General features: G+C 42.7%; 1 protein-coding gene across 5 annotated transcripts in view; it reads left to right on the top strand.

Moving 5' to 3' along the window:
- LOC140492554 (misshapen-like kinase 1) overlaps nt 1–27219 on the top strand; it is a 309928-nt gene that overhangs the window by 195617 nt on the left and 87092 nt on the right. For 3 of the 5 annotated variants that reach the window (XM_072591501.1, XM_072591497.1, XM_072591498.1), the window contains exons 10-15: nt 136–311; nt 435–504; nt 4194–4404; nt 10196–10312; nt 11980–12066; nt 18251–18466. In XM_072591501.1, the coding sequence (XP_072447602.1) occupies nt 136–311; nt 435–504; nt 4194–4404; nt 10196–10312; nt 11980–12066; nt 18251–18466 (877 nt within the window). The remainder of the gene's footprint in view (nt 1–135; nt 312–434; nt 505–4193; nt 4405–10195; nt 10313–11979; nt 12067–18250; nt 18467–27219) is intronic. The other 2 variants (XM_072591500.1, XM_072591499.1) reach the window with 1 other exon arrangement.

Raw genomic sequence — 27219 nt, 5'->3', positions numbered from 1 at the left:
GCCCTCTATCTGCAATCTTTCCTGGAAGCTGCCTGTGAAGGAAGTTCAATGTGAGTTTGTAGAAACTAGAAAAGCAGTATGTCTGTACTTTGTTTTTTTAAACATTAAATTCTACTTTAACCATTTCTTTGGTAGGTCAAGGAGGTTTATTGAATTTATTGAAAATTGTCTGATCAAAAATTACACTCAGAGACCATCCACAGATCAGCTGTTGAAGCACGGCTTCATTCGAGACCAGCCAACTGAGAGGCAGGTCCGCATCCAGCTAAAAGACCATATTGATCGGACCCGGAAGAAGCGTGGTGAAAAAGGTGAGACGCGAGTTCATTACTCAGCAGCCACTTGTACCCATTTCACCACATGCAGTGGTAATAAACTTGTGATCTTTAAGTATAACGTCAGCAGTGTAATACTCGGCTATCTCTATTATACAGAAGAGACGGAGTATGAATATAGTGGTAGTGAGGAGGAGGAGGACAATGTCGGCGAAGAAGGAGAACCAAGGTATGAGGTTTTAAAAAAAAAGCTGCATCAAGTGTGTTTTATTCAGAGTATCGTAAAGCTTCCTTGTCCCTGTGTCCTCACTCATTTTAATGCTGTTCTCGCCATATAAATTTAACTTTGCTGTTGAGTGGTAATTAAAGTTGCTCTGTTTAATACGGGTAATGTTGACACCAAGGATCAAAACATTGTCTGTGCCTAGTATCTGCTCACGTTTGTCCTGGGGACCCCTGCCACAACTTTGTGCCTTGCCATCGGTTCCCTTGCACTCCACGTTTCAGAGCCAGGTCATTTGCTATAAAATGAATGAGTGGGGCTGGGAGTTTGCCCAATTGATGAATTCTCCTTTAAATAGTGGGAAATGGGCATGTATGCACATGAGACTTCAATACCAAAGCTGTGGTAAAATGGATAAGATCCAATTTTATTGTCCCTTGAGTAAGAAGTCAGCTACAGTTGTTCAGAACACAAAAAAATGCAAAATTATACAATTGTGCAGCATCTGTAATTTTTTTTTGAGGTGAGATCTTTTAAAAATCTCTTTCCAAGACATTTACTTTCAGTCTGACCAGCAGTTTACTTATGGTATGAGTGACATTAAGGTGGGGAACTGGGGACATCTTGAAATTCATGGGGTTATGAAAATGTGCGAAATGCAAACCGTCGTAAATCATTCATCCATTGCTGCCAACTGCTACAATCTTGGCTAATACTGGGCTCCACTTTCCCACCCGTTTTCCATATCCCTTGAGAAAACATAAATATCTCTATCCCAGCTTTAAATATATTCAACCAAAATAGCATCCACAAGCTCTTTAGGATAGAGCTCTCCCAAAGATTCGCAACTTTGAAGTGAAAAGATTTTTTGCATTTCATTTTGAAATGATTTGCAACTGAGACTGTGACCTCAGATTACCCAGCCAGGTAAAATAATTTCTGTGTCGACCTTTTCAAATCCCTTCAAAATCTTGAATATTTCAATGAGGTGACCATTCATTCCACTAAACTCAAAGAAATACCAACCCAGTTTACTGAGCCTCTCACTGTCCCCCTCGTCCCCAGGACCAGTCTAGTAAACCGTCCTTGTCCCACATCCAATGCTTCAGTTTGTTTCCTTCAGTCTGGAGACCAAAACTGCATATTGTACTGTCTCATCAAAGTCTGAGTGATTATAACAATACTACTTCATTTCTGTACCCTGATTCTCTTGCAAGTAAGGCTGACATGTCATTAGCCTTTCTAATCACTTGCTGTATTTGTACATTAACTTTTCTGCCTTCCTAGAATGAGTTTGTTTGAGTTTGTATGTGGGTGTCACTGGCTAGGCCATCTCTAATTATCCTTGCAGAAATGTTGGTGAGCAGATGCTGCAATCTGTGCCACATATAGTGGGATCTATCTGCTCCTGCATACCTTTAAGTATTGTGGCCCTATTTTGCAGACTGTCCATGTTCTTCTGACTGAAATTTTTCATCTCTCTCACTTGTCTGCATGAAGTTTCCTTTGCCACTTGTCTACTGACCCTGCCAAATTATCTTTGTCTTTGAGTTCTACACTGTCATAGAGTCATACAGCACAGACACAGATCCTTTGGTTCAACTCTGATTGAAATGCTTCCAGGTTTTGCATCATCTACAAGCCGTGCCCTAAGATCTATGTCATTAATTGTAAAATCACAGAGTATTGAAACGTCCCTGCACGCCATTACTACACTGGAAAGACAAGACACTCAGTAATTACCCTTGAGGACCTTTATGCCAAACCATCCTGCAACTTGAAGAATCTAATCTTGTAACCACTGTCTCTTTTATTTCATGAGCTAAACTTTTCTCTCAAGTCTGTAGTCATACACTGTTTCAAATGCCTTTTGAAACTTGATGTGCATCACATCAACAGCATTACCCTCATTGACTCTTTCCTGTTAGTATTACTACGTCAAAAAACCCAAGCAAGTTCGTCAAGTGAGTTCCATTTTAAAAGTCTATGCTGGCTGTTACTAATCAAGCCAATTTTTTTCCATGTGACTACAACTTCTAAACTGAATAATTGTGTCTAGAATCTACACCATTGCTGAAGTTAAACTGACTGGTCTGTATTTGCTAGCCTTATCCTTGCAACTTCTTTGAACAACAGAATGTTTCTAAGTCTCCAGTCCTCTAACACTTCCTCTAAGTCTCAGGAGGATTGTAAGGTTATGACCACTTCCTGTTCAATTTATACTGTCTGTTCTTTAAGTATCTTGGATGCAACTGAAGCAACTTCAGGTGCTAAAGGTTCATCCAGTATTTCCTCCTTAACAATTTGGAGCCCTTAATGTGATGCATTTCCTGTGTAGAACCTACCTTCTTGGTAAAGACAGATGTTTTAGTATTAATATGCTTTTTTAAGTGCATTGTCAAGTCTTTAGAATCAATTCCAGTACTTTCCTGATAACTATTAGTTGGGCTAACTGGTCTGTAGTGTCCAGTTTTCTTTATCCCTTTTTTTCCCCTGAATTACCATGTTGCATTTGATAACTTTTGACAGCATGCAAGGTTGGAAAGTAAACATTCAAGAAGACAGAAGAAGACTACAAAAACATATTGGTGGGTTCAGTGAGTGGGCAAAGCTGTGGCAAATAGAATATAATGTCCATTTTGTCACGAAGAATGAAAAAAGAAGCTTATTACCTCAGTGGTGAGAGATTGCAGCATGATCAGTTGTGAAGGCTCTAGGTATCCTAGTGCATGAATGGCATAATTGTTAGTATGCAGCTAAGGCAAGCAAAAGCCAATAGAACATCATAATGAATACAAAAATAGGGAAGTTATGTGTTAGTTGCACAGGACAGAATTGCTATGTACAGAATTGGTTCCTTCGTTTAAAGAAGGGTGGATCTGAATTGGGGCAGTTCATAGAATGTTTCCTAATAATTGGAATGAATGGATTGCCTTCTAAGGAAGGGTTGGACAGGCTGGGCTTGTACCCACTAGTGTTTAGAAGAGTAAGAGGTGACGTGTAAGATCATGAGGGGTCCTGACTGAGGGGATGTGGAGGGGATGTTTTCATTTGTGGGACAATCTAGAACTAGGGGAGACTGTTTAAAAATAAGGGGTTGCCATGCCATTTCAGAGATCAGGTGATTTATAAAAAAAAATTCCTCCCCCTCCCTCCAAGTTGTCAGTCTTCGGAACACTCTTCCTGAAAAGGCAGTGAAAATACACTAGAACGTAGAATAGGACAGCCTTCGGTCCTTGCTGTTGTGGCAATCTTTATCGTTCTCTAAGATCAAACTAAGCTACATACCCTTCGTTTTACTATCATCCATGCGCCCATCTAATACATTTCTATCATGTCAGTTGGGACTGTTCCTGAATGTAGGGGATTTGGACAAATTGCTGCATCCTTTTCAGCTGTCTCTTCTACTGCCAGAGCAGATCGTGAGGTTTTGTCAGGCTACTCTTCTACTAGTTTCTCCCTTAGTCTGCTCGCAAAGATGATGGTTACAGTTTCAGTACTAACTTCCAGAAGAGAGTTGAGTGACTGACATTACTCTTTCAAGCAGAGCAACAGGAAAAGAGTGGAGGTGTGGTCCTTATTGGGAAGCTCTTCCAAAGAGCAGCTCTAATGATGAGCCAAATAGGAGCCTCCTGTGCTTTGTGCTGCTTGTCATTCTGTATGGATTTACACACCTCTTGTCACTTCCATGATAGCTCCATCGTGAACTTGCCAGGTGAGTCCACGCTGAGGCGAGATTTCCTGCGGCTGCAGCAGGAGAACAAGGAGCGATCAGAAGCTGTGAGGCGGCAGCAACAGCAAATTGTGCTGCCTCGGCGGGACCTAGAGGAGCACAAGCGGCAGCTTATCTCAGAGCGGCAAAAACGCCTCGAGGAGCAGAAGGAGCAGCGCCGTCGTCTGGAGGAGGTAAAAGTTCTTCAGTCCAGTTTCAGCATGCCTTGATGAATCGAAATGGTGATTTATAATTGGTATTTGGTGTAGTATCCAGATGTTGTGGCTTTTTAAAGAGTGTGCTGTTTATGCTGAGATGTGTGGTATTCCTGAGCAGTGTTAAACACTTCATTGTACTTTCTGACAAGATGTCAATGATATGCTGATTTACTTATTTATGTTTGCATACAACTTTAGCTTCCTTGTCCTTCCTTTTTATTCATTTCACACACAGACTTGGGCTCAATTAGCATTCAGTTCACATTGTAAGTATTTGTTTGTTTGAGGGTATCGCTGGCTACTGAGATCTGAGACATTCGCAGTCCATTTTGTAGTGCAGGGACTCTGTTCCAAATTGATGACTTGAATCGAGCTGACCAGAATGGTCTGAGAAAAGACGGAGATGATGCAGTGGACGTTTTCTGAGGTGTTCCAAGTCATTTAACACAGTTGGATCATCAGCTACAATCTTGTTGAAGGGTGGAGCAGACTGCCCAAGGATCTGAATAGTTTACTTCTGCTCCAGTTTCATGTGTTGACATCAAGCAGAATCCCTTGAACCTGTGAAGTGAGATTCTGATTTAATTTTTGGCCAGCGTACAGGCCTTTGCCCAAATCCCTTAGAATGTTTATTAAGACAGATCTATTAATCTCCATTTTAAAATTCACAAGTTAACAATTCTGAACTGCCTTTAATGGGTGTTCGTGAAGCATTCCATGGGCTCTTTTGACTACCTTATATACTTCCTATTGTACTTCTGTAGTCTATTTATCTAGAGCCTTTGTGACTCTGTGGACATTGACTGTATGTAGTTTTATACCATTGGGAAATTTGGGCTGGCAGAGCCTTTGCTCATACATCAAACCCTGGGTGCTCAAAATCAACATGTGAATCCCTTTACTGATTTTACTAAAATTTGAGTCCGGAATAATTATAACTACGAGTCCAGTGTAAGCAGCTGTATGTCTTACTGATTATGACTGGAGGCATTGGCTCTCTTTGGAGACCCCCCGATCAGAGTCTGCCTTTGTCAAATTATCATTCATTCACATTTCATCAACTGTCTGGTGTAATTAATGTGATGTCCTGCTCGGTTTCATTAAAGAGTGGGTCTGCCCGTATAGGTGCTGAAAATGAAATTGTTTTCTACGGTTGGTTGCCTTTTTTGTTACGAGGTTTAGTTTTGATGTGTCAACTGCATGGCTGTAGATGTTGGGAGAAATGTTGCTGCAGGGTTTGTTTTTGTTCCCTGCTCTATGCTGTGTCCATATTAGTTCCTTGTGTGAATCTGTGCAGTGAGTGGAGGACAGAATACATATGCATCTCAGCAGTCCCTGCTGCTGAATTTTTCCAGCTCCATTAGACAACATCACTGCCCTACTTCTTGCTTGAGTGATAATTAATTGGAATTGACAAATATGCTTTAATGAAGAGTTCAACACCATGCCTACTCAGTCAAGCAAAATATCTTTTGCAAAATCATGCATGATGAAGAAGAAGAAAGGGAGCATAATATTATTGAACTCTTATTCCAGAGGGCCTAGGCTTATGCACTGGAACGCTGGTTCAGTACCAGCAGGGTTGCTGGTGGAATTTAAATCCCATTTGTTATGGACCAAAACAAATTCCCTTCAACCCCTTATGAAGGAGACAGCCTAAACTCTAACTTGCTCTTATTTAAAGGCAACCATAAGGTGCTGTGTTCCAAATGTAATTCATTGGGTTGTACTACACAGCGTTCAGCAAAGCACATTTTGTTCTTGGTCTATGGTTAAAACACAAACAGAAGAAGTTTAAGTTTAAGTTTAACTTTACTGAAAACCTTATCAGGATTATTCAGCTTCTAAACAGCAACTTCTCCAATGTCATGACATCTCATAAACACAGACTTGGCAAAGTCAGTAAAACAGATTGACTCATGTGTGATTCTGGCAGCCCCAAAGAGAACCCAAGCTTTTAGGTCTAATGAAGTGTGTGTGTGAGAGAGAGAGAGAGAGAGAGAGGGCAATTATGAGGAACCATGCAGGGCAGCTCTGGACTGATGGTCTTGTCTAGGTACACAATGGCCTTTTAAAGAAGGCACATACACCAGGGATGTTGACCTATTTCATGATATTGTGGTGATGAGTTCTTTGAGTGTGGTTAGTTGGGGAAATCCAGCTGGCTTTTGATGAAAGGAGTGCCATATGGGGCACAGTAAGTAGATGTTGAAATGAGTTTGGGATGATTGTGTGAAAATGCTCCTTAAATCACACAGAGAGAAGGTTCCTGTGATAAAATTGACAGATATTGGGGAGGTGATGGACTAGTGGTATAATTGCTATCCAGAAACTTGGCTCATGTTCTGGGGATCCGGGTTAAAATTCCACCAGAGCAAATGGTAGTATTTGAATTCAATAAAAGAAGGAATCTGGAATTAAGAGTCGAATGATGGCCGTGAAACCATTGTCAGTTGGTTCACTCATGTCCTTTAGGAAAGGAAATCTGCCATCCTTACCTTGACGGGTCTATGTGACTCCAGACCCACAGCAATTGGGTTGACTTGTAGCTGCCCTCTGGGCAACTACGGATGGGCAATAAATGCGGACCTAGTGAATGAAAAGAAAACGTAAAATTCAGCCCCAAGGTTTTTAAAGAGCATTTTAAAGGAGGTGAGAGTTATGGGGAAGGAATCCCAGAGTCACAACCATGAATGTTGGAAGAATTAAAATGAGATGCTCAAATTAAGATTAGATTGAATTGAAGATTACTGTATTTAGAGCATCAAAAATTCAATACCTGACCCCAAAATGCAAACTGTTCAGTGGAAGTTGTACTGCCTCTACATAGAAATTACCTTTTTAGTTTCTACTGATAGAACATCTATTTATAAACATTGTCATATTTTTCTCGATTTTGATTGCTTTTTATTTCCCCATGCACTCCCTTTACTTTCTAAAATGCAAATATAGGGAATAGGAGTAAAAATAAACCATTCAGTTGCTCGAGCCTGCTCCACCGTTCAAAGAACATAACAGCACAGGAACAGGCCCTTCAGCCCTCCAAGCTTGCGCCGTTCCAGATCCTCTATCTAAACCTATCACCTATTTTCAGAGGATCTGTATCCCTTTGCTCCTGCCCATTCATATATCTTAAATGACGCCATCATTCCCGCCTCTACCACCTCCGCTGGTAATGGATTCCGGACCCCCACCACCCTCTGTGTACAGAACTTTCCACACATATCTCCCCTAAACTTTTGTCCTCTCACCTTGAACTCGTGACCCCCAGTAATTGAGTCCTCTACTCTGGGAAAACGTTTCTTGCTATCCACTTTGTCTACACCTCTCATGATTTTGTAGGCCTCAATCAAGTCCCCCCAAGCTCCTCCTTTCCAATGAAAATAATCCTCGTCTCCTCAACTTCTCCTCATATCTAGTGCCCTCCAAACCAGGCAATATCTTGGTGAACCTCTCCTGCACCCTCTCCAAAGCATCCATATCCTTTAGATAATGTGGCAACCTGAATTGTACACAGTGTTCCAAATGTGGCTGAGCCAAAGTCTTATATAATTGTAACATGAACTGCCAACTCTTGTGCTCAATACCCCGTCCAATGAAGGAAAGCATGCCAGATGCCACCTTGACCACTCTATTGACCTGTGCTGCCACCTTCAGGCAAGAATGGACTTGAACATCCAGATCTCTGTACATCAATTTTCCCCAGGACTTTTCCATTTACTGTATAGTTTGCTCTTGAATAGGACCTTCCAGAATACATCACCTCGAATTTGTCTGGATTGAACTCCATCTGCCATTTCTCTGCCCATCTCTCCAATCTATCTATATTCTGCTGTAAACTCTTGACAGTCCCCTATCTGCTACTCCATAATCTGAGTATCATCTGCAAACTTGCTAATGAAGCAAACTACACCTTCCTTCAAATCATTTATGTATATAACAAACAACAGTAGTCCCAGCACGGATCCCTGTGGGACACCACTGGTGAGAGGTCTCCATTTTGAGAAACTCCCTTCCACTACTACTACTCCGTGAAATGGCCAGCCTGCAACAGTAGTAAACTTGCCGATGCTAAGGGCATTTAAATGGGCATTAGGCGTACATATGGATAATAATGGAACGGTGTAGGTTAGGTTGGCATCAGATTAATTACACAGATTGATGCAACATCGAGGGCTGAAGGCCCTGTACTGTGCTGTAATGTTCTATGTTCTCTGTCTCCTGTTGCCCAACCAGTTCTCTATTCATCTAGCTAGAACACTCTGGACACCATGCGACTTCACCTTCATCAGCCTACCATGGGGAACTTTATCAAACGCCTTATTAAAGTCTACTTATGTGATATTTCCATCCCTTCCCTCATCAATCAACATTGTTACCTTTTCAAATAATTGTATGAGGCTTGTATGGCATCACCTTCCCTGCACAAAACCATGCTGCCTATCACTGATAAGCCCATTTTCTTCCAAATAGGTATACATCCTATCCCTTTTAGGGTGTAGGTTTGCTCACTGAGCTGTAGGTTTGATATCCAGATGTTTCATTACCTGGCTAGGTAACATCATCAGTGGCGACCTCCAAGTGAAGCCTTGGAGGTCGCCACTGATGTTACCTAGCCAGGTAATGAAACGTCTGGATATCAAACCTACAGCTCAGCGAGCAAACCTACACACTAAACCTCAACCTGAGCTACAAACCTTCATGAACCTTGCAAAAATCCTATCCCTTAGTATCTTCTCCAGTAACTTCCCTACCACTGAAGGCAGGCTCACAGGTCTGTGATTACCTGGATTATCCTTCTACCCTTCTTAAACAAGGGGACAACATTAGCAATTCTCCAGTCCTCTGGGACCTCCCCTGTGTTCAACGATGTTGCAAAGATATCTGTTAAAGCCCCAGCTATTCCCTCTCTGGCTTCCCTCTGTAACCTGGGATAGATCCCATCCAGATCTGGGGACTTGTCCACCTTAATGCCTTTTAGAATACACAACAGTTTATTCCTCCTTCTGCTGACTTGACCTAGAGTAATTAAAGATCTATCCCTAACCTCAACATCTGCCATGTCCCTCTCCTTGGTGAATACCGATGCAACATTAAGAATCTCACCCATTTTCTCTGTCTCTACGCATAGCTTTCCTCCTTTGTCCTTGAGTGGACCAACCCTTTCCGTAGTTTCATCAATAAGATTATGGTTTTAATTCCAATTCCCACCTACCCCGATAATGTTTGCTTCCCTAATCTCCCCCTGCACAATCGATAGACAAACTCTGCTTTCCTCAGATTTAGCTTCTGGCACCTGGTGCGGGTTTTCTTTGGTTGTTTTATTCTATTCCTTATGCTCTCATTGGGAGGTAGGACCAAGGTGGCAATCTGGTGTGATCGCAGTTCCTCACAAACCGAGCCACTTTAGAGATGCTGTCTTCCTAACAGCTGTAAAATGCATCCTAGGTTCATTCAAGTCACTATACAAATGCATGTTAATTTCATCTGTGTAGAGGCAAATGCAAATGGACATTAACAGGAGATGAAATGTGACAAGTATTGAAAGATCTTGGAGGAACACAATCCTAGGGAGGAAAGGGCTAAGATAATCTTTCACTGTGACTGCGAGAATACTGAAATAAGTATGAATATGAGCCACGATCCGAACTCCTGACTCTCCCTTCATCTCTCTCATCGACTTTGATGCAGAAAGTCTTTTAATTTGTTAGCTAGTTTTTACAGTGTAAATGTGTTAAAGTAAAACCTGCAATGTAATTTTTTTTAGCAACAACGGCGAGAACGGGAACTACGCAAACAGCAAGAGAAAGAGCATCAGAGGCAGCTGGACGAGATGCAGCAGCTACGCAGAGAAGAGGAGAGGAAACAAGCTGAGCGAGAGCAGGTATATAAATGGATGAAATTTTTACGTTTTGTGGTTAGCAAGGAGGTCCTCTTTGGCACTTGTGCTGCAAACTTGCAGTTGGCTTTTCCTCATGTGCAAAGCCCCTTGGGTCTATCGGCCCCGTGTTCAGGCTTTCTCAGCTGTGCTGACCTTATCAGGGGCAGCACTGTAGCTAGCCTCTATATCCCTGGCTAAGGGAGCTGCTAATTCAGCCAGAGTCCTCATGCCTAACCATCCAGCAATTTCTCCAGTGAAAACAAAAAGTCTGTGAGTGTTGGATGAGGACATGATCAGGCTTCTTAATAGCCTTGCGAATTGGTCACTCAGTTGAAGAAGCAAGGGAGAGTTGAAACTACACTTTAGTGACTTCTGCACTCTCAAGTGGGTTGTAGAAGAAGGAGAGCCTTCACCGTACTTGTTCAGCAGTTGGTTGCACACACTACCCCTCATTTCCCATCTTCTTTGGAAGTGCTGCAAGTAACACATACTACTCTTTGCCCTCGTGCTCAGAGGATTTGTCTTTCTCTCTCCCTCACATGATACTCCTCGACAAAATTCTGACAGTGGCACAGGAATCCTTGGTTACTCATTCTGCTAGTCCTGTAAGTGTGTGTTTGCACGGCTTTGAAGCTTCTTGCAGTGTTGGCTAAACATGACTAATTCAAAAGTTTAGGTGTGCTTTTGAAAGTGTCTTTATTCCAGCTTATTACATTTTAAAGCACTGTAATTACATAGATCAATAGATATTGGAATTTTTTAGAATTGGAAAATTTGAAATACAAGTAGAAAATGCTAGAGCAACCCAGCAGCTCTGGCAGCATCTGTGATGAGATAAACAAGCTTAACATCGAGTCCAATATGACACAGCTCAAAATTTCAACCCCCTTTCTCTCACTACGGATGCTTCCGGGCTCGCTGCATTTGTCCAGCATTTTCTATTTGTATTTCAAGTTTTCCAATTTGATGCAGCGTCACAAGACCTCACTCCAATCTAACCTCAGAAGTGTTTATCTCAACCCTTCCTTGAATGCAAAAGGCCTTATTCTTAACAATCAACTGAGTCTTGGCTAACCTTGGCAAATTTGAGACCAAGAGGTAGGTGAAAGGACAGTATTGTGCAGCAATGTGTGCTAAGCACCGAGTGAACACTGATCAGCCCATTGTGCCTGTGCTGCCCCGTGAACAAGGTATCCAGTTAGTCCAGTCCTGTGCTCTCTGCATGAAATTGCAATTTGCAAATATGCAATTTCTTTCTAGATATTCAAGATTTTTCATTCTGCATAATTTGACAGTGAATCGTATGCTGGAAAACATGGCATTAAGACAATGGGTGTGATTTTGTTTGATGTAGAGCCTTGAGCTCCATTTTCATTGTTCAGTCCTTGGTGTGGCAAATTCATTTGAGTGCCCTCATTGTCCAATATTATGTATAATGTGCTGTGTGGAGAATACCTGAAACAATTTCTCAATACGTGAATAAGACTATTGGGTTAAGCTCCAGCCCCTTCACACACACACACACTCTCACTCTATTTGTTTCAAATTTTACTTCAGGAACCTTGGCTATTTTGTATCTGGGAGTAGGAGTTGTGCTACTTGTGACTTTTTTTTTCTGACTTGTTTCCTTTTTCTTTACCTGTGCTTCATTTTGCGTTCTCTGTCTCCAGGAGTACATAAGACATCAATTAGAGGAGGAGCAGAGGCAGTTAGAGATTCTTCAACAGCAGCTACTGCAGGAACAGGCTCTGCTTCTGGTAAATGGTGCAGGCTGCAAATCCTCATCCGCTCATATCATTCCAAGGTGTCTGCTCCTAACCCGGAGAGGGGTCATGCAACATTTTCACAGGAGTAACCAGGGTGTTTTCCTTTCTGATTCCTCCTTTCTCCTCTTGCTTCCCTCCCCCACCCAACACCTTATCTCTAACCTATCTGAACCTTTTCCCCCAACCCACTGCCCCAGAAAATATAGTTCCAATTTATAAACAGCTGTGGTCATAACCTCAGATCATTGAGATCGAGCGTTGCAATATTCTGAATGTTTCCCAGTTTAATAAGTGTCTTTGGGTACACCTCAAAGCAATTTATGAAAAGGAACAGATTTAGATGAGTTTTTGTTCCATAAATGTTTTTGGGCTTCGGGTGGTATTGGAAGGTGAGGAGGAGGTACACTCATGCTGGTGCAGGCATTCGTAACCATTTTGAAGTGGGTGGGATGCTGAGTGACCTTGGTGTTAACTTGGCTTCTCGTGTCCTCAAACTAATCTCAATCCCTCCATTTGTGATCACTCCAGCAAAAACAAGTTGCAAGTTAATGGGCTTATCATGTCCTCTTATGTGTTTGAGAATGATTTTTATTTTTTTTATTGTTAGGTCCTTTTGTCGACATGCTAACTGGCAAGGTATATACAGGTTTGGACATTCTTTCTGCCCAACACCCCCACTCCACCCCTCCCCTCCTCACCTCCCTACCTTTCCACTCTGCCCACCTCAGGATTACTCTTACGTACTCTTGTAAAATAAATATTGAATGACCCCTTTGAACCATTTCCATCTCAGTAGAAGTCCAGTCCTTCAGTGTTCTATCCTATACCTCTGTATGTGTCTGTGTAGCCTCTTGCAGATTGTCCTAGTAACCAGTGCACTATGAACCCTGTTTGCACTGGATTTTTTATTTCTTCTTTTTAGTTCAGTTTAAATCCAAATCAGCAACCTATTTGCATGAGGCATGGAGTGCAAATGGACTGAATTTGGAATGAGTCTGAAGTGAATATTTGCCCTCTCGGTGGCAGCATGATGCTGCAACAGGTTTAGCGTGATAAATCTCTGCTGCATTGTTAGGACATCCTTTTCCTGCATGCGGTTTCTCCTCGCATGTGTTAGATTTCCAATTGTCTATAGGCTTGTTGGGAGCAATGTGGTCAGAGGGAGGGCAAAAGATTTGGGTTTGTTATCATCTTTCCTCCATACTGTTGGATGTGGGGCACCTACGACAGAGATCTGGGAGCAGTTTGCTTTTGCGGGTTGCCCTCATCCACTGTACAGGTGGGCAGCACTGGGAGACCGAAAGAAGGTGAAGTATTCTTTTCAGGTGGAGAATTGTTCTGAAGATGGGGAGAAACAAAGCTGCCTCGATGGGGCACTGGATTCACTTTGACTCTGGATTGAATTTGGATCAAGCATGCTTATGATTGTTGATCTGCCTCCTTTCTGGAATTCTATCAATGCATGCTGTTTTGTGATGAAAAATACAATATTTCCTGACCTTCTCCCCCTCCTCCCCAACTTTGAGTGCTGAAGATTTATGTGAGGAATGCTTTATTGAACTGTATGCTGTGCTAACTTACTTCCAAATCCTAAAAGAGTACATCCCATTTCATGTAGTGTACATTTGAAATTTGATACGAAGCATTAAAAGAACCTGGAGAGCAAGTGTTATGTGTGTCCGAGCAACACTAGCTTTGAACTCTAGGCGAAATGGTGATGATGTCAGTCGGCTTAACACTACAGCACAGGCTAATGCTCTGTGGGCATAAGTTTCAGTCCCATCATAGCAGATGGTGATGTTTGATTACAGTCAAATCTGGAATTAAAATCATGTCTAACAGTGACCACATAATCGCTGCTAATTGTAAAAAATTCATCTGGTTTGCAAATGTGCTTCAGGCAAGGAATATTGCTGTCCTTGCCCTGTTTAGGCCTACATGTGACTCCAGGCCCACAGCAGAAGGCAGTTAGGGATAGACTGGATCTACTGATGCCAGGTTTTTCAGGAGTGCCCACATCCCATGAAACAGTAACAAAAAGAAATAAAAGCTGCAAACTTGTTTATTTTTCTGTTTCTATCTACCTTGCTGTATTTTAAAAAATATTTTACTGTAACGCAGTCCTTCCAAGAATAAAGGAAATGTACTTAAATTGATAGTTCAAGTCACTATATCATTCAGATACTCGCAAGTTTAGTCTTGACCCACCCCTGAGCGTTGACAGGACAATTCCATATCCTTGGTTTATATGTCCACTAAACTAACTGATTTCGGTGAATCCTGGACAAAAGAAAGTTCAATCCATCGCTGCTACAGCGTAAATGTTTGCCCTTAACCACACGATCAATATGCATCAACTCCATCCATACTCTAAAGTCAAGCACAGCAGAAGTTTGTCCAGGTTGGTTAACTCCATAACATCTGGGAAGGAGGAGTTGTTTAGCCAGTGATGCAATGTTGGTATTCAGACATCAGCTATCACTGGCACATATTCGTAAGTGCTGGATCATGTTCATCAAGCATCTTTTGAGGATATTTAATGTAAAAGCATCATTATCTGACTTTTATTTTGACCATTGTTTTTTCTATATAAAATTAATGCTTCAGTACAAATTAACAAAACTAGATATCAAACCCATTGCCATTGCCATCTATAAGGACAAGGTAACTGATACATAGTAACGCCACTACTTGCAAGTTCCTTCCAAGCTGCGCACCATTGGTGTTCTGTTAATAGTGGTGGGTCAAAATCATGAAACTCTGTCCCTAGCGACATTGTGAGTTCACAGACGCCACGTGGGTTCTAGAGGTTCAAGAAGACAGCTCCGCACTATCTTTTCGAGAGCAATGAGGAATGAGTAATAAATGGCCAGTGAATCCCACATTCCCTAAATGAACTGAAACCATTAAGGACATTTACTTCATCCTGTGAGTAGATAAATATGTAGCAGTGAGTTCTGTAGGGTCCGAATGGCTTCATTTTGGCAATAGATCTAGACATACCGACTGGTTCTAAAGCTTTATATATATATACACACATGATGACCTGATGACAAAAAAAAGTTTATATATATTTCATCAAACCTGACCTGACATTTATTGCTGAGAAACAAAAACAACTTTTATGTGGACAGATTGTAAATTCACTGACTAATCTTGGAGGTCAAACCCTGTTTCCTGCTGGCGTATTAGGTTCTTCAAGTGATCTTGTTAAAAGACTATGCTATTGCACCTAATATTGAACCTGTGTGAATTAGGTAAGAGAACCTGACTAAATTGATCTGCTAGTTCCAGAGTCTCAACCTTACTTTACTTTGTAAACATGCCTTGTTCCGCCACCATTGTTGTCTGTCGCCTCTTCTAGCCTATAACTTTCCAATTTTGGAATTCCTCCAATTCTGCCCAACTTGCACAACTCAAATTTCATTGCAACTGGGATCTGAGCTCTGAAATTTCTCTAAACTACTTTGCCCCTGGACCCTTCTCTCCTATTTTTCAACAACAAAAGCAGAAATTGCTGGAACTGTTCTGAGGAAGGGTCACTGGACCCGAAATCTTAACTCTGATTTCTCTCCACAGATGCTGCTAAGCCTTTCCAGCAATTTCTGTTTTTGTTTCTGACTTACAGCATCCGCAGTTTTTTTGGTTTTTATCTCCTTTTCTTCAGCACTGGTTAAAATGGCATTGCAGTCTTTATGTGGCTCAATATCAAGTTTTGTTTGGCAGTACTCCTTTTGAAGCATTTTGGAGCATTGTGTTATGTTAAAGGTGCTTTAGAAATGCTTGCTTACTGCATAGCAAAATGCAGCAGTGGTTTTGTGTGCAGCAGCACTGAGTGTTTGGTTAGGCTGTCAAGTACTGTAGCTTGACAGGGATGTTCTCAGAGTACAGCAATTCACAGGTGATACAAACTGAAGTTGGCTATAAACAGTCTTTCACACAGTGGATGGAAGCAATGAAATTGTCCCATTGTCTATCATAATCGGTATTTTGTCATTCTGCTTCTGTCCCTCTCAGGTACACAAGTGCTATGAGTAATCCTGCACAGACAGAGGCCATTAGGTCCATTGCGTCTGAACTGGATTCTTGAAAGAGCCATCCATTCCCATTTACCCGTCCTTCTCCTGTGCATGTGCAACTTTCTCCCCTTCAGTATTTATGCAATTCATTCTTGAAAGTTGTTATCAAACCTCATATTTGTGGCATCATAGTGACAAACTGTGCCCACCTCTGTAATGTCGCCTTAATGAGCTTGTTTGAGTTCATTTAGTCATTGAGATGTACAGCTTTAAAACAGATCCTTTCGTCCAACTCGTCCATGCCAACCAGATATTCTAAATAAATCTAGTCCCATTTGCTAGCATTTGACCCATATCCCTCTAAACCCTTCCTATTCACATACCCATCCAGATGCCTTTTAAATTGTTGCTGAAACCGTGATTTGTGCCTTCGCTATCTCAGGAATCAATCATTTCCTCTGCATTCCCAGCTGACTATTCTATCTTCTATAAACTACACCTGTTCACTGTATCCTGATTCCCCTATCACCCCATGTGCTCACTGACATCCATTGGCTCCAGGTTGAAGAACACCTCAGTTTTAAAATTCCCATTCTTGTTTTCATATCCTTCCAAGGCCCATTTCAACCTCTGCAGCCTCCTCTCAGCCATACAAATGTACAAGATCACGGACCTCTGATTTTAGCTTCTTTCATATCCCAAATTTTAATCACTTCACCATAGTATTTTCAGTCGCTGAAACCCCAAGTTCTGGAATGCCTTCACTCTATTTTTCCATATGACTCCACCTCTCTCTCCTCCTCCTTTCTCCCACCCCACCCCACCATTTCCTCTTTCAAGATGCTTCTTAAGGCCTACTTCTATTCCCAAGACTTTGGTCAGCTGACCAAATATTCTTTGCGGCTAGGTGTTATAATTTTGTATGACTGGCTGTGGAAGCCAGGACATTGGTGCCCTCCCTTTGATTTCCCATATGTTAAGTGTCCAATGTTGGTAACTCTGAAATATTGCACCACAGATTGTGGTGCAATATTTTCTTCCGCTTGTAGGCAGGCCAATTCCATGGGTGTAAATCTCCCTGGGCCATTTTACCCTGATACCTAGTGATATTTATAGAATAGGAATAGCAAAAATTGCCTGCTGATCCAATAAGCTGAGGAAGTGTGCATGTGGTGGAGAAACAGCTGTTTGCATTTTAAATATGATGGATTGAAAAGAAAATGCTTCACAGTATGAGGTTCATGGTGGGAGATTGGCATCTCTGTTCTGAGTCTCAGTCATCCATGTGGTGATACCTGGTTTCTGATCATAGTTATAACTCTTGGAAGCACTGGATTCTTGATTTGCAAAACCGAAGCTCTTTGTTAAAAGCAGAGCTTGTTTTCTTTTGATAAGGTCTCACAGTTTGGAGAAACAATCTATTGGCAAACGGTGTTAATTGGTTATAGTTTTACTGATTGTGTTAGGGGATCCAAAAAAAGTGTTTGAATCCAACCACAGCAGCTTAGATATTTGGATATTTTTTAAAAGCTATGAGTACATTACTCCAAGTGAAAGTCTAACGCTGATAATTCAACAGCTACCCCATGATTAATATTGTCACAAAAGCTCAACCAAATCCATTCTTCAAGGAAGTTTAATGGCCAGCTATACCTTTGCCTATATGTGACTCTCTCAAACAAAGTAGAGTTCTGACCAAACTGTCAACTCTAGTTCCACACTTAAGTGCTCTTGGACGTGACTTATCAAATCACTTATTTGTATCGCAAAAGAACCAAAATTAAGATGATAACGTGGACTGTCAAGAAATAGGTTCCAACACCACTGCAGAGAATAGGCAGTGAATGCCAGCTTTGTCAGCAACATTGTACACCTCAAGTATAAGATTTAAAACAATTTGATTTTCATCTGTTGGGTTTGCATTATTGTGACAGAGCATTACAAGATTGCAAATGCTGGAGGTGCTGATAAGGGCAACCCGGCTGCTCATTAGGGCTGAGGAAATGCGTGCTGTCATTGCTCACTGCACTTATGTGCGCATCTTTGTTTCTGCTTGGGTTTCATGCGTTCCTGTCCAGCTTTTACATTTTGCTTTTGAATGTGTGACCAAGTAGCTGGCCGATGTTCTGACAAGTTTCCCTATGCATTTCTTGCAGGAATACAAACGGAAGCAGCTGGAGGAACAGCGGCAGTCTGAGCGACTACAGAGGCAACTACAGCAAGAGCATGCATTCCTCATGTCACTGCAGCAACAGCAGCAGCAGCAACAGCAGCTGCAAAAGCAGCAGCAGCAGCAGCCCCAAGAAAAGAAGCAGTTGTACTATTACAATAAAAATGTGAATCCAGCTGACAAGCCAGCCTGGGCAAAGGAGGTAACTCATTAGAAAGTCTCGTCTCATTATAGAGCAAGTACTGGAAGGATAAATTACACTGGTTGTTCGTTTATTAACTTATTGGAGTCTTCATGCATAAGTTACTTCCAGCTAGAATGCATAAAACTCAGTGGGTAATAAAGAAGGAACATGAAATTATCACTTTCATTCAAAGAGGAGTGGAGTTTAAGATAGTCTTAAATAAGTCTTAGTAAAAGTATAGAAGGCACTGGTTAGACCACACGTAGAAAACAGTGAATAGTTTTGGGCCACTTATCCAAGGAAAAATATCGGAGGCAGTCCAGAGGAGATTCACGAGCTTGATCCTTGGCATGGAGGAATTGAGGAGAGATTGGGTAAATTGGACTTGTACTCATTGCAGTTCAGCAGAATGAAAGGCAACTTCATTAAAGCATTTAAAGTTGTTAGGGTAGATGCTGAGAGGTTGTTTCCACTTTTCGGAGAGTCTAGGACCAGAAGACATAATCTCAGGGTTGGCCAGTTAGGACAGATGAGGAGGAATTTCCTCTGTGGGTTGGGAAGCTGTGGAATTCTTTACCTGCAGAGGGCTGTCGAGGCTTGGCCATTAAAGTATTCATACCTGAGATTGGCTTTTAAAAATTAAGGAAAGCAAGGGTTATAGAGTGAGGGAAATAAAGTAGAGCATTATCAGATCAGCCACAATTTCAATGAATGGCAGAGCTGACTCAATGGGCCAAATACTTTTGCTCTTGGATTTTGTGGTTCTCAGAATAATGATAGCTATGATTTGAAGTGAGGTTGCTATTTGCGTAGAGACTGAAGGAGGACCATCTAGCTACTCAAATTTGTTCTTCCATTCAGTCGAACCATGGCTCAGCAGTACCATAACTCCATTTACTGGCCTTGGCTCCATAGCTCTTAATACACTTCAACTGATAAAGGTTATACACTCTCAGTTTTGATTTATTCAGATGACCTGTCAGCCTCAATAATTCCTTGTGAGGAGAGAGGTCCAGGTTTCCATTTCACTTTGTGTCAGGAATTGCTTTAAGCATTACCATTGCATGGGTCCACCTCAGCTTTTTAAAGCTCTGACCTTTTGACCAGCACTCCACAGGCAACTATTGGTTCTCCATCTACCTCAGCAGCTTCTTCAGGTCACCTTGAACAGTGTGGACAGAACTTTGTAATATATTTAGAACATTCAAAGATTGAAGCAAAAACCCCTTTTCCCATCTCCTCATGTTAATAGACAAGTTTTTTGCGATGGAGTTGTGGTGAGGGGAGTGTTAGTCCTGGGGCAGTCGACCTGTTAAGAAAAGTGAATTGTTCAATATCAATGAAAAGTGAGATTGTTGGGAAACTTGTTTGACAGAGCAATAGAGATTAATAATGGAGGTCGCATATATACTCTGGAAAGAGTGGGATTAATGGGCTGAGGCGCCTTACCAGGGATTTCTGTTGAAGTTATTTTTCATCCCAACCAATAGGAGCTGCTTCACCATATATTACACAACTCCCATCCTAGAAACATTTGGTCTGTAGGGTCTGTCCTCATTTAACATAGCACACTGGCCTCTTCTCACCTCAGGAAATGAGGAATTTCATTCTTTGCTGAAAATGTGTCGCTGGAAAAGCGCAGCAGGTCAGGCAGCATCCAAACAGCAGGAGAATCGACGTTTAGGGCATTAGCCCTTCTTCAGGAATGCCTTTTCCAGCGACACATTTTCAGCTCTGATCTCCAGCATCTGCAGTCCTCACTTTCTCCTCGAAAATTTCATTCTTTGGGCTTGCTTTGCCATTCAGTGAGATTTTGGCAAATCCGTGATCAAATCCATACACTTGCTTTTGGCCTAGATCTTCTGACCATAAGAAATAGCAACAAGAGTAGGCCGATCAGCCCCTTTAGCCTACTCTGCTATTTAATAGGTTGATGGCTGATCTGATCTCCTCATGTCCACTTTCCTGCCCTTTACCCAAAACCTCATAGTACATAGAACATAGAACAATACAGCACAGAACAGGCCCTTCGGCCCACGATGTTGTGCCGAACTTCTAACCTAGATTAAGCACCCATCCATGTACCTATCCAAATGCCGCTTAAAGGTCGCCAATGATTCTGACTCTACCACTCCCACGGGCTGCGCATTCCATGCCCCCACCACTCTCTGGGTAAACCCCTGACATCTCCCCTATACCTTCCACCCTTCACCTTAAATTTATGTCCCCTTGTAACACTCTGTTGTACCCGGGGAAAAAGTTTCTGACTGTCTACTCTATCTATTCCTCTGATCATCTTATAAACCTCTATCAAGTCACCCCTCATCCTTCGCTGTTCCAAGGAGAAAAGGCCGAGAACTCTCAAAGTCCTATACAGCTGCAACATCACTTCACGACTCTTGAATTCAATCCCTCTGCTAATGAACGATAATACTCCATAGGCCTTCTTACAAACTCTATCCACCTGAGTGGCAACCTTCAAAGATCTATGTACATAGACCCCAAGATCCCTCTGTTCCTCCACCTGACTAAGAACCCTACCATTAACCCTGTATTCCGCATTCTTATTTGTTCTTCCAAAATGGACAACCTCACACTTGGTAGGGTTGAACTCCATCTGCCACTCCTCAGCCCAGCTCTGCATCATATCTAAGTCCCTCTGCAGCCGACAACAGCCCTCCTCACTGTCCACAACTCCACCTATCTTCGTATCATCTGCAAATTTACTGACCCACCCTTCGACTCCCTCATCTAAGTCATTAATAAAAATTACAAACAGCAGAGGACCCAGAACTGAACCCTGCGGAACTCCACTTGTAACTGGGCTCCAGGCTGAATATTTACCATCTACCACCACTCTCTGCCTTCGACCGGTTAGCCAGTTTTCTATCCAATTGGCCAAATTTCCCTCTATCCCATGCTTCCTGACTTTCCGCATAAGCCTACCATGGGGAACCTTATCAAATACCTTACTAAAATCCATGTACACTACATCCACTGCTCTACCCTCATCCACATGCTTGGTCACCTCCTCGAAGAATTCAATAAGACTTGTAAGGCAAGACCTACCCTTCACAAATCCGTGCTGGCTGTCCCTAATCAAGCAGTGTCTTTCCAGATACTTGTAAATCCTATCCCTCAGTACCTTTTCCATTACTTTGCCTACCACCGAAGTAAGACTAACTGGCCTGTAATTCCCGGGGTTATCCCTATTCCCTTTTTTGAACAGGGGCACAACATTCGCCACTCTCCAGTCCCCTGGTACCACCCCCGTTGCCAGTGAAGACGAGAAGATCATTGCCAACGGTACTGCAATTTCCTCTCTTGCTTCCCACATAATCCTAGGATATATCCCGTCAGGCCCGGGGGACCTGTCTATCCTCCAGTTGTTCAAAATGTCCAACACATCTTCCTTCCTAACAGGTATCTCTTCTAGCTTAACAGTCCGTTTCACACTCTCCTCTTCAACAATACGGTCCCTCTCGTTCATAAATACTGAAGAGAAGTACTTGTTCAAGACCTCTCCTATCTCTTCCGACTCACTACACAGTCTCCCACTACTGTCCTTGATCGGACCTACCCTCGTTCTCGTCATTCTCAGGTTTCTTACATACGCATAAAATGCCTTGGGGTTATCCTTGATCCTATCCGCCAAGGATTTTTCATGCCCTCTCTTAGCTCTCCTAATCCCTTTCTTCAGGTCCCTTCTGGCTATCCTGTATCTCTCCACTGCTCTGTCTGAACCATGTTTCCTCAACCTTATGTAAGCCTCCTTCTTCCTCTTTACTAGACATTCAACCTCCCTCGTCAACCAAGGCTCCCTCACACGACCATTTCTTTCCTGCCTGATAGGTACATACATATCAAGGACACGTCGTATCTGCTCCTTGAAAAAGTTCCACATTTCCACCACATCCTTCCCTGACAGCCTATGCTCCCAACGTATGCCCCTCAAATCCTGTCTTACAGCATCGTAATTTCCCTTCCCCCAATTGTAAAATCTACCTTGTTGTGCGCACCTATCTCTCTCCATAACCAAGGTGAAAGTCACAGAATTGTGGTCACCATCACCAAAATGTTCACCCACTAACAAGCCCACCACTTGTCCCGGTTCATTACCGAGTACCAAATCCAATATGGCCTCCCCTCTGGTTGGACACTCTACATACTGCGTTAGAAAAGCTTCCTGGACACACTGCACAAACACCGCCCCATCCAATCTACTTGATCTAAAGAGCTTCCAATCAATATTTGGGAAGTTGAAGTCGCCCATGACTACGACCCTGTGGCTTCTGCACCTTTCCGAAATCTGTTTCCCAATATGTTTCTCCACATCTCTGCTGCTATTGGGGGGCCTATAATAAACACCCAACAAGGTGACTGCACCTTTCCTATTTCTGACCTCAGCCCATACTACCTCCAGAGGCAGATCCCCCTCAAACTTCCTTTCTGCAGCCGTTATACCATTTCTAATTAGCAATGCCACCCCCCCTCCTTTTTTACCACCCTCCCTAATCTTACTGAAACATCTGTAACCAGGAACCTCCAACAGCCATTCCTGTCCCTCATCTATCCACGTTTCCGTGATGGCCACAACATCGTAGTCCCAGGTACCGATCCACCCCTTAAGTTCACCCACCTTATTTCTGATACTCCTTGCATTGAAGTATACGCACTTGAGCCCATCTCTGTGTCCGCAAGTAGTCCCTGTCAGTGCTACCTTCTCCACAGCCTCCCTACAGTCTTGGGCATCCTGACACACAGCTAGCTTACTTGCTGGACTACAAGTCCGGATCCCATCCCCCTGCCAAATTAGTTTAAACCCCCCCGAAGAGTGCTAGCAAACCTACCCCCCAGGATATTGGTGCCCTTTTGGTTCAGCTGCAACCCGTCCTGTTTATACAGGTCCCACCTTCCCCAGAATGCAGTCCAATTGTCCAAATATCTGAAGCCCTCCCTCCTACACCATCCTTGTAACCACGTGTTCAACTGCACTCTTTCCCTATTCTTTGCCTCACTGTCACGTGGCACCGGCAACAACCCAGAGATGACGACTCTGTCTGTCCTAGCTTTTAGCTTCCAGCCTAACTCCTTGAGCTCTTGAATGACCTCCCCACCCCTCTTCCTACCTATGTCGTTGGTGCCAATGTGTACCACGACTTCTGGCTGCACACCCTCCCCCTTAAGGATTCTGAAGACACGGTCCGAGACGTCTCGGACCCTAGCACACGGGAGGCAACAAACCATCCGAGAGTCTCGCCCATGTCCACAGAACCGCCTGTCCGTCCCTCTAACTAGAGAGTCTCCTATAACTAGCGCTCTCCTCCTTTCCCCCTTTCCCTTCTGAGTCTCAGAGCCACAGACCCCTTCACTGCAGCTTACACCTGCAAGGCTGTCCCCCCCAACAGTTTCCAAAGCTGCATACTTATTTTTTAGGGGAACGACCACAGGGGAACCCTGCACTGCCTGCTTCTTCCCCTTCCCACCTCTAACTGTTACCCAGCTACCTCTGTTCTCCGGCGTAACTATGTCCCTGTAGCTTCTATCGATCACCCTCTCAGCCTCTCGAATAATCCTCAGCTCATCCAGCTCCAGTTCCAGTTCCCTAACTCGTTCGGTGAGGATCAGGATCTGACTGCATTTCCTGCCGACGAAGTCGGCAGGAGTATCGGTGGTCACCCCTACCTCAAACATCCTGCAGGAGGAACATTCCACCGCCTGCGCTGCCATGACTGTACACTTTGTCTCCAAAAACAAGAACACTGAGTCACTTACCTGTGGACTTTAAAGTTAGGTTAGAGGAGGAGGGTGGGAGGGAGGCCCTACGAAAGTAGGACCTGGGGTCTAGAACACACCCACTCAAATACTAATCACTTACCTTCCCGCCCAGCTATGCGCTCCAACCTCACTTCCGCTGCCCGCTACAGGTAAGTAATTTTGAAACAAACTGTCTTACCTTAGCTGTAGTCTCCCGGGTTCGCTTTTCCTTGGCCGCTGCTCCCACTCAAATAGTATTCGCGAGTTTTGAGATTTGTAGCTCAGGTTAAAGTTCTGGATGTCAGTTTGCTCGCTGAGCTGGAAGGTTTGTTTTCAGACATTTCATTGCCATATGAGGTAACATCATCAGTGAGCCTCTGGTGAAGCACTTGTGGTATGGCTTACTTTTTGTTTGTGTTTAGATTTCCTTGGGTTGATGTCATTTCCTGTTCTTTTTCTCAGGGGGTGGTAAATGGGATCCAAGTCAATGGGTTTGTTGATAGAGTTCCAGTTGGAATGCCATGCTTCTAGGAGTTCTTATGCATGTCTCTGTTTGGCTCGTCTTAGGATGGATGTGTTGTCCCAGTTGAAGTGATGTCCTTCCTCATCTGTGTGTTAAGATACTAGTGAGAGTGGATCATATCTTTTTGTGGCTAGTTGATATTCATGTACCTAGTGGCTAGTTTTCTGCCTGTTTGTCCAATGTAGTGTTTGTTACAGTTCTTGCAAGGTATTTTGTAAATTATATAGTTTTGCTTGTCACTTAGAACATAGAATAATACGCACAGTAAAGACACTTTGGCCCTCAATGTTGTGCCGAACTTGTATCCTACTCTAAGGTCAAACAAACCTACATCCCCTTCATTTTACTATCATCCATGTGCATATTCAAGAGATGTTTAAATGTCCCTAATGACTCCACTACCACAGCGATCAGTGTATTCAACGCACCTACCACAGAACCTACCTCTGTCATATCCGCAAAACTTCATCCAATCACCTTAAAATTATGCCCCTTTGTGATAGCCATTTTCGTCCTGGGAAAATGTCTCTGGCTATTCACTCCATCTATGCCTCTCATCATCTTGTGCAGCTCTATCAAGTCACCTCTCATCCTCCTTCACTCCAATGAGAAAAACCCCGGCTCCCTCAACCTTTCTTCATTAGACATGCCCTCCAGTCCAGGCAGCATCCTGGTAAATTTCTTCTGTACCCTCTCTAAAGCTTCCACATCTTGCCTATAATGAGGTGACCAGAACTAAAGACAGTATTCCAAGTGTGGTCTAACCAGGGCTTTATAAAGGTGTAGCATAACCTCATGGCTCTTAAACTCAATCCCTCTGCTAATGAAAGACAATATGACATATGTCTTCTTAACAACCCGATCAACTTGGGTGGCAACTGTAGATGTAGACCCCATGATACGTCTGTTCCTCTACACTGCCAAGAATCCTGCCTTTAACTCTGTATTCAAATTTGGCCTTTCAAACTAAATCACTTCACACTTTTCCAGGTTGAACTTCATCTGCCTCTTCTCAACCCAGCTCTGCATCCGGTCAATGTCCTGTTGCAACTTACAACAGCCCTCCACACCATTGTTACGACACAGAGGTGAACCCCTCTGTTAATTAAACTAAACACACAGAAAAGCTTGCCTCGCCTCGTAATCTGTTAAAATATGAGTGACAGAAAACTCCCATGTTCCATTATTTAAAGAAAATAATATCAATTTATTCTTTAAAAGTGAATGTTAAACAACAAGTGTTTACAACTCTAAGCCCCACTTTCTCTCAACTGCTTATTGCCTGCCTCCAGCTCTATAACGATACACTGTTGTAATAAAACACTTGTTAAAATTATATCAACTTAATTTCTTTCTTTCTCTGGCTGAAGATCTCCCTGCGCCGTCAGCTTGCTTTTTACTATGAAGATGTTTCATATGAAAAGGTACCTTTGATAGAGAGTATTTCAATGACTTGGGTGTCTCTCTCGATGGCAATTGTTCTGATTTTGAAATGCCTGCTTTTTTTACATCTCCAACATTGGATTGTCTCATTGGTTTGATGTTGGCAAAACAATAAATTCAAACTCTATTAGGTTTTAGTAACCAGGGGCATAATTTAAACTGGTTAAATTTGAATTATCGTCAAAACAGCAACCAACTCGAGTATCTATTTCACAACTAAATGTTACATATTTTCAATTTTCTGGTATGCTCTGAGACTGCCATCCAGTCAGATGATGGGTGCTTGTCAACTCACTGCAGAACACCATTCGCACACTCTATTCAAGGTACAGGACACACCTTCAACTTCATAACACTGTCCACAACTCACCAACCTTTGTCTCATCAGCAAACTTACTAACCCACCCTTCCACTTCCTCATCCAAGTCATTTATAAAATCATAAAGGGCAGAGGTCCTAGAACAGATCCCTGTGGAACACCACTCATCAAGCTCCAGGCTGAAGACTTTCCATCTACCACCACCCTCTGTCTTTTATGTGCCAGTCAATTCTGTATCCAGACAGACAAGTTTACCAATATCCCATGCCTGTTAATTTTCTGAATGAGCCTGCCCTGGGTAACCTTATCAAATGCCTTGCTAAAATCCATATATGCCATGTCCATTGCTCTACCTTCACCAATATGTTTTGTCACATCGTCAAAGAATTCAATAAGGTTTGAGGCATGACCTGTCCCCCTCAAAGTTATGCTGACTATCTCTAATCAAACTATGGTTTTCCAAATAATTATCAATCCTGTCTGTCAGAATCCTCTCCATAATTTGCCCACCATTGACGTAAGACTGACTGGTCTATAATTCCCTGAGTTATCCCTTTCTTGAACAAGAGAATAACACTTGCCACCTTTCAGTCACCTGGTACTACTCCAGTGGACAGTGAGATGCAAACATAATTGCCAGAGGCACAGCAATCTCTTCCCTTGCTTCCTGTAGTAACCTTGGGAATATCTCATCTGGCCTAGGGGACTTATCTATCCTCATGTTTTTCA

This window comes from Chiloscyllium punctatum, chromosome 21, assembly GCF_047496795.1.
Source record: "Chiloscyllium punctatum isolate Juve2018m chromosome 21, sChiPun1.3, whole genome shotgun sequence".
NCBI lineage: Eukaryota > Metazoa > Chordata > Chondrichthyes > Orectolobiformes > Hemiscylliidae > Chiloscyllium > Chiloscyllium punctatum.
This window is presented reverse-complemented; position numbering and strand designations above follow the sequence as displayed.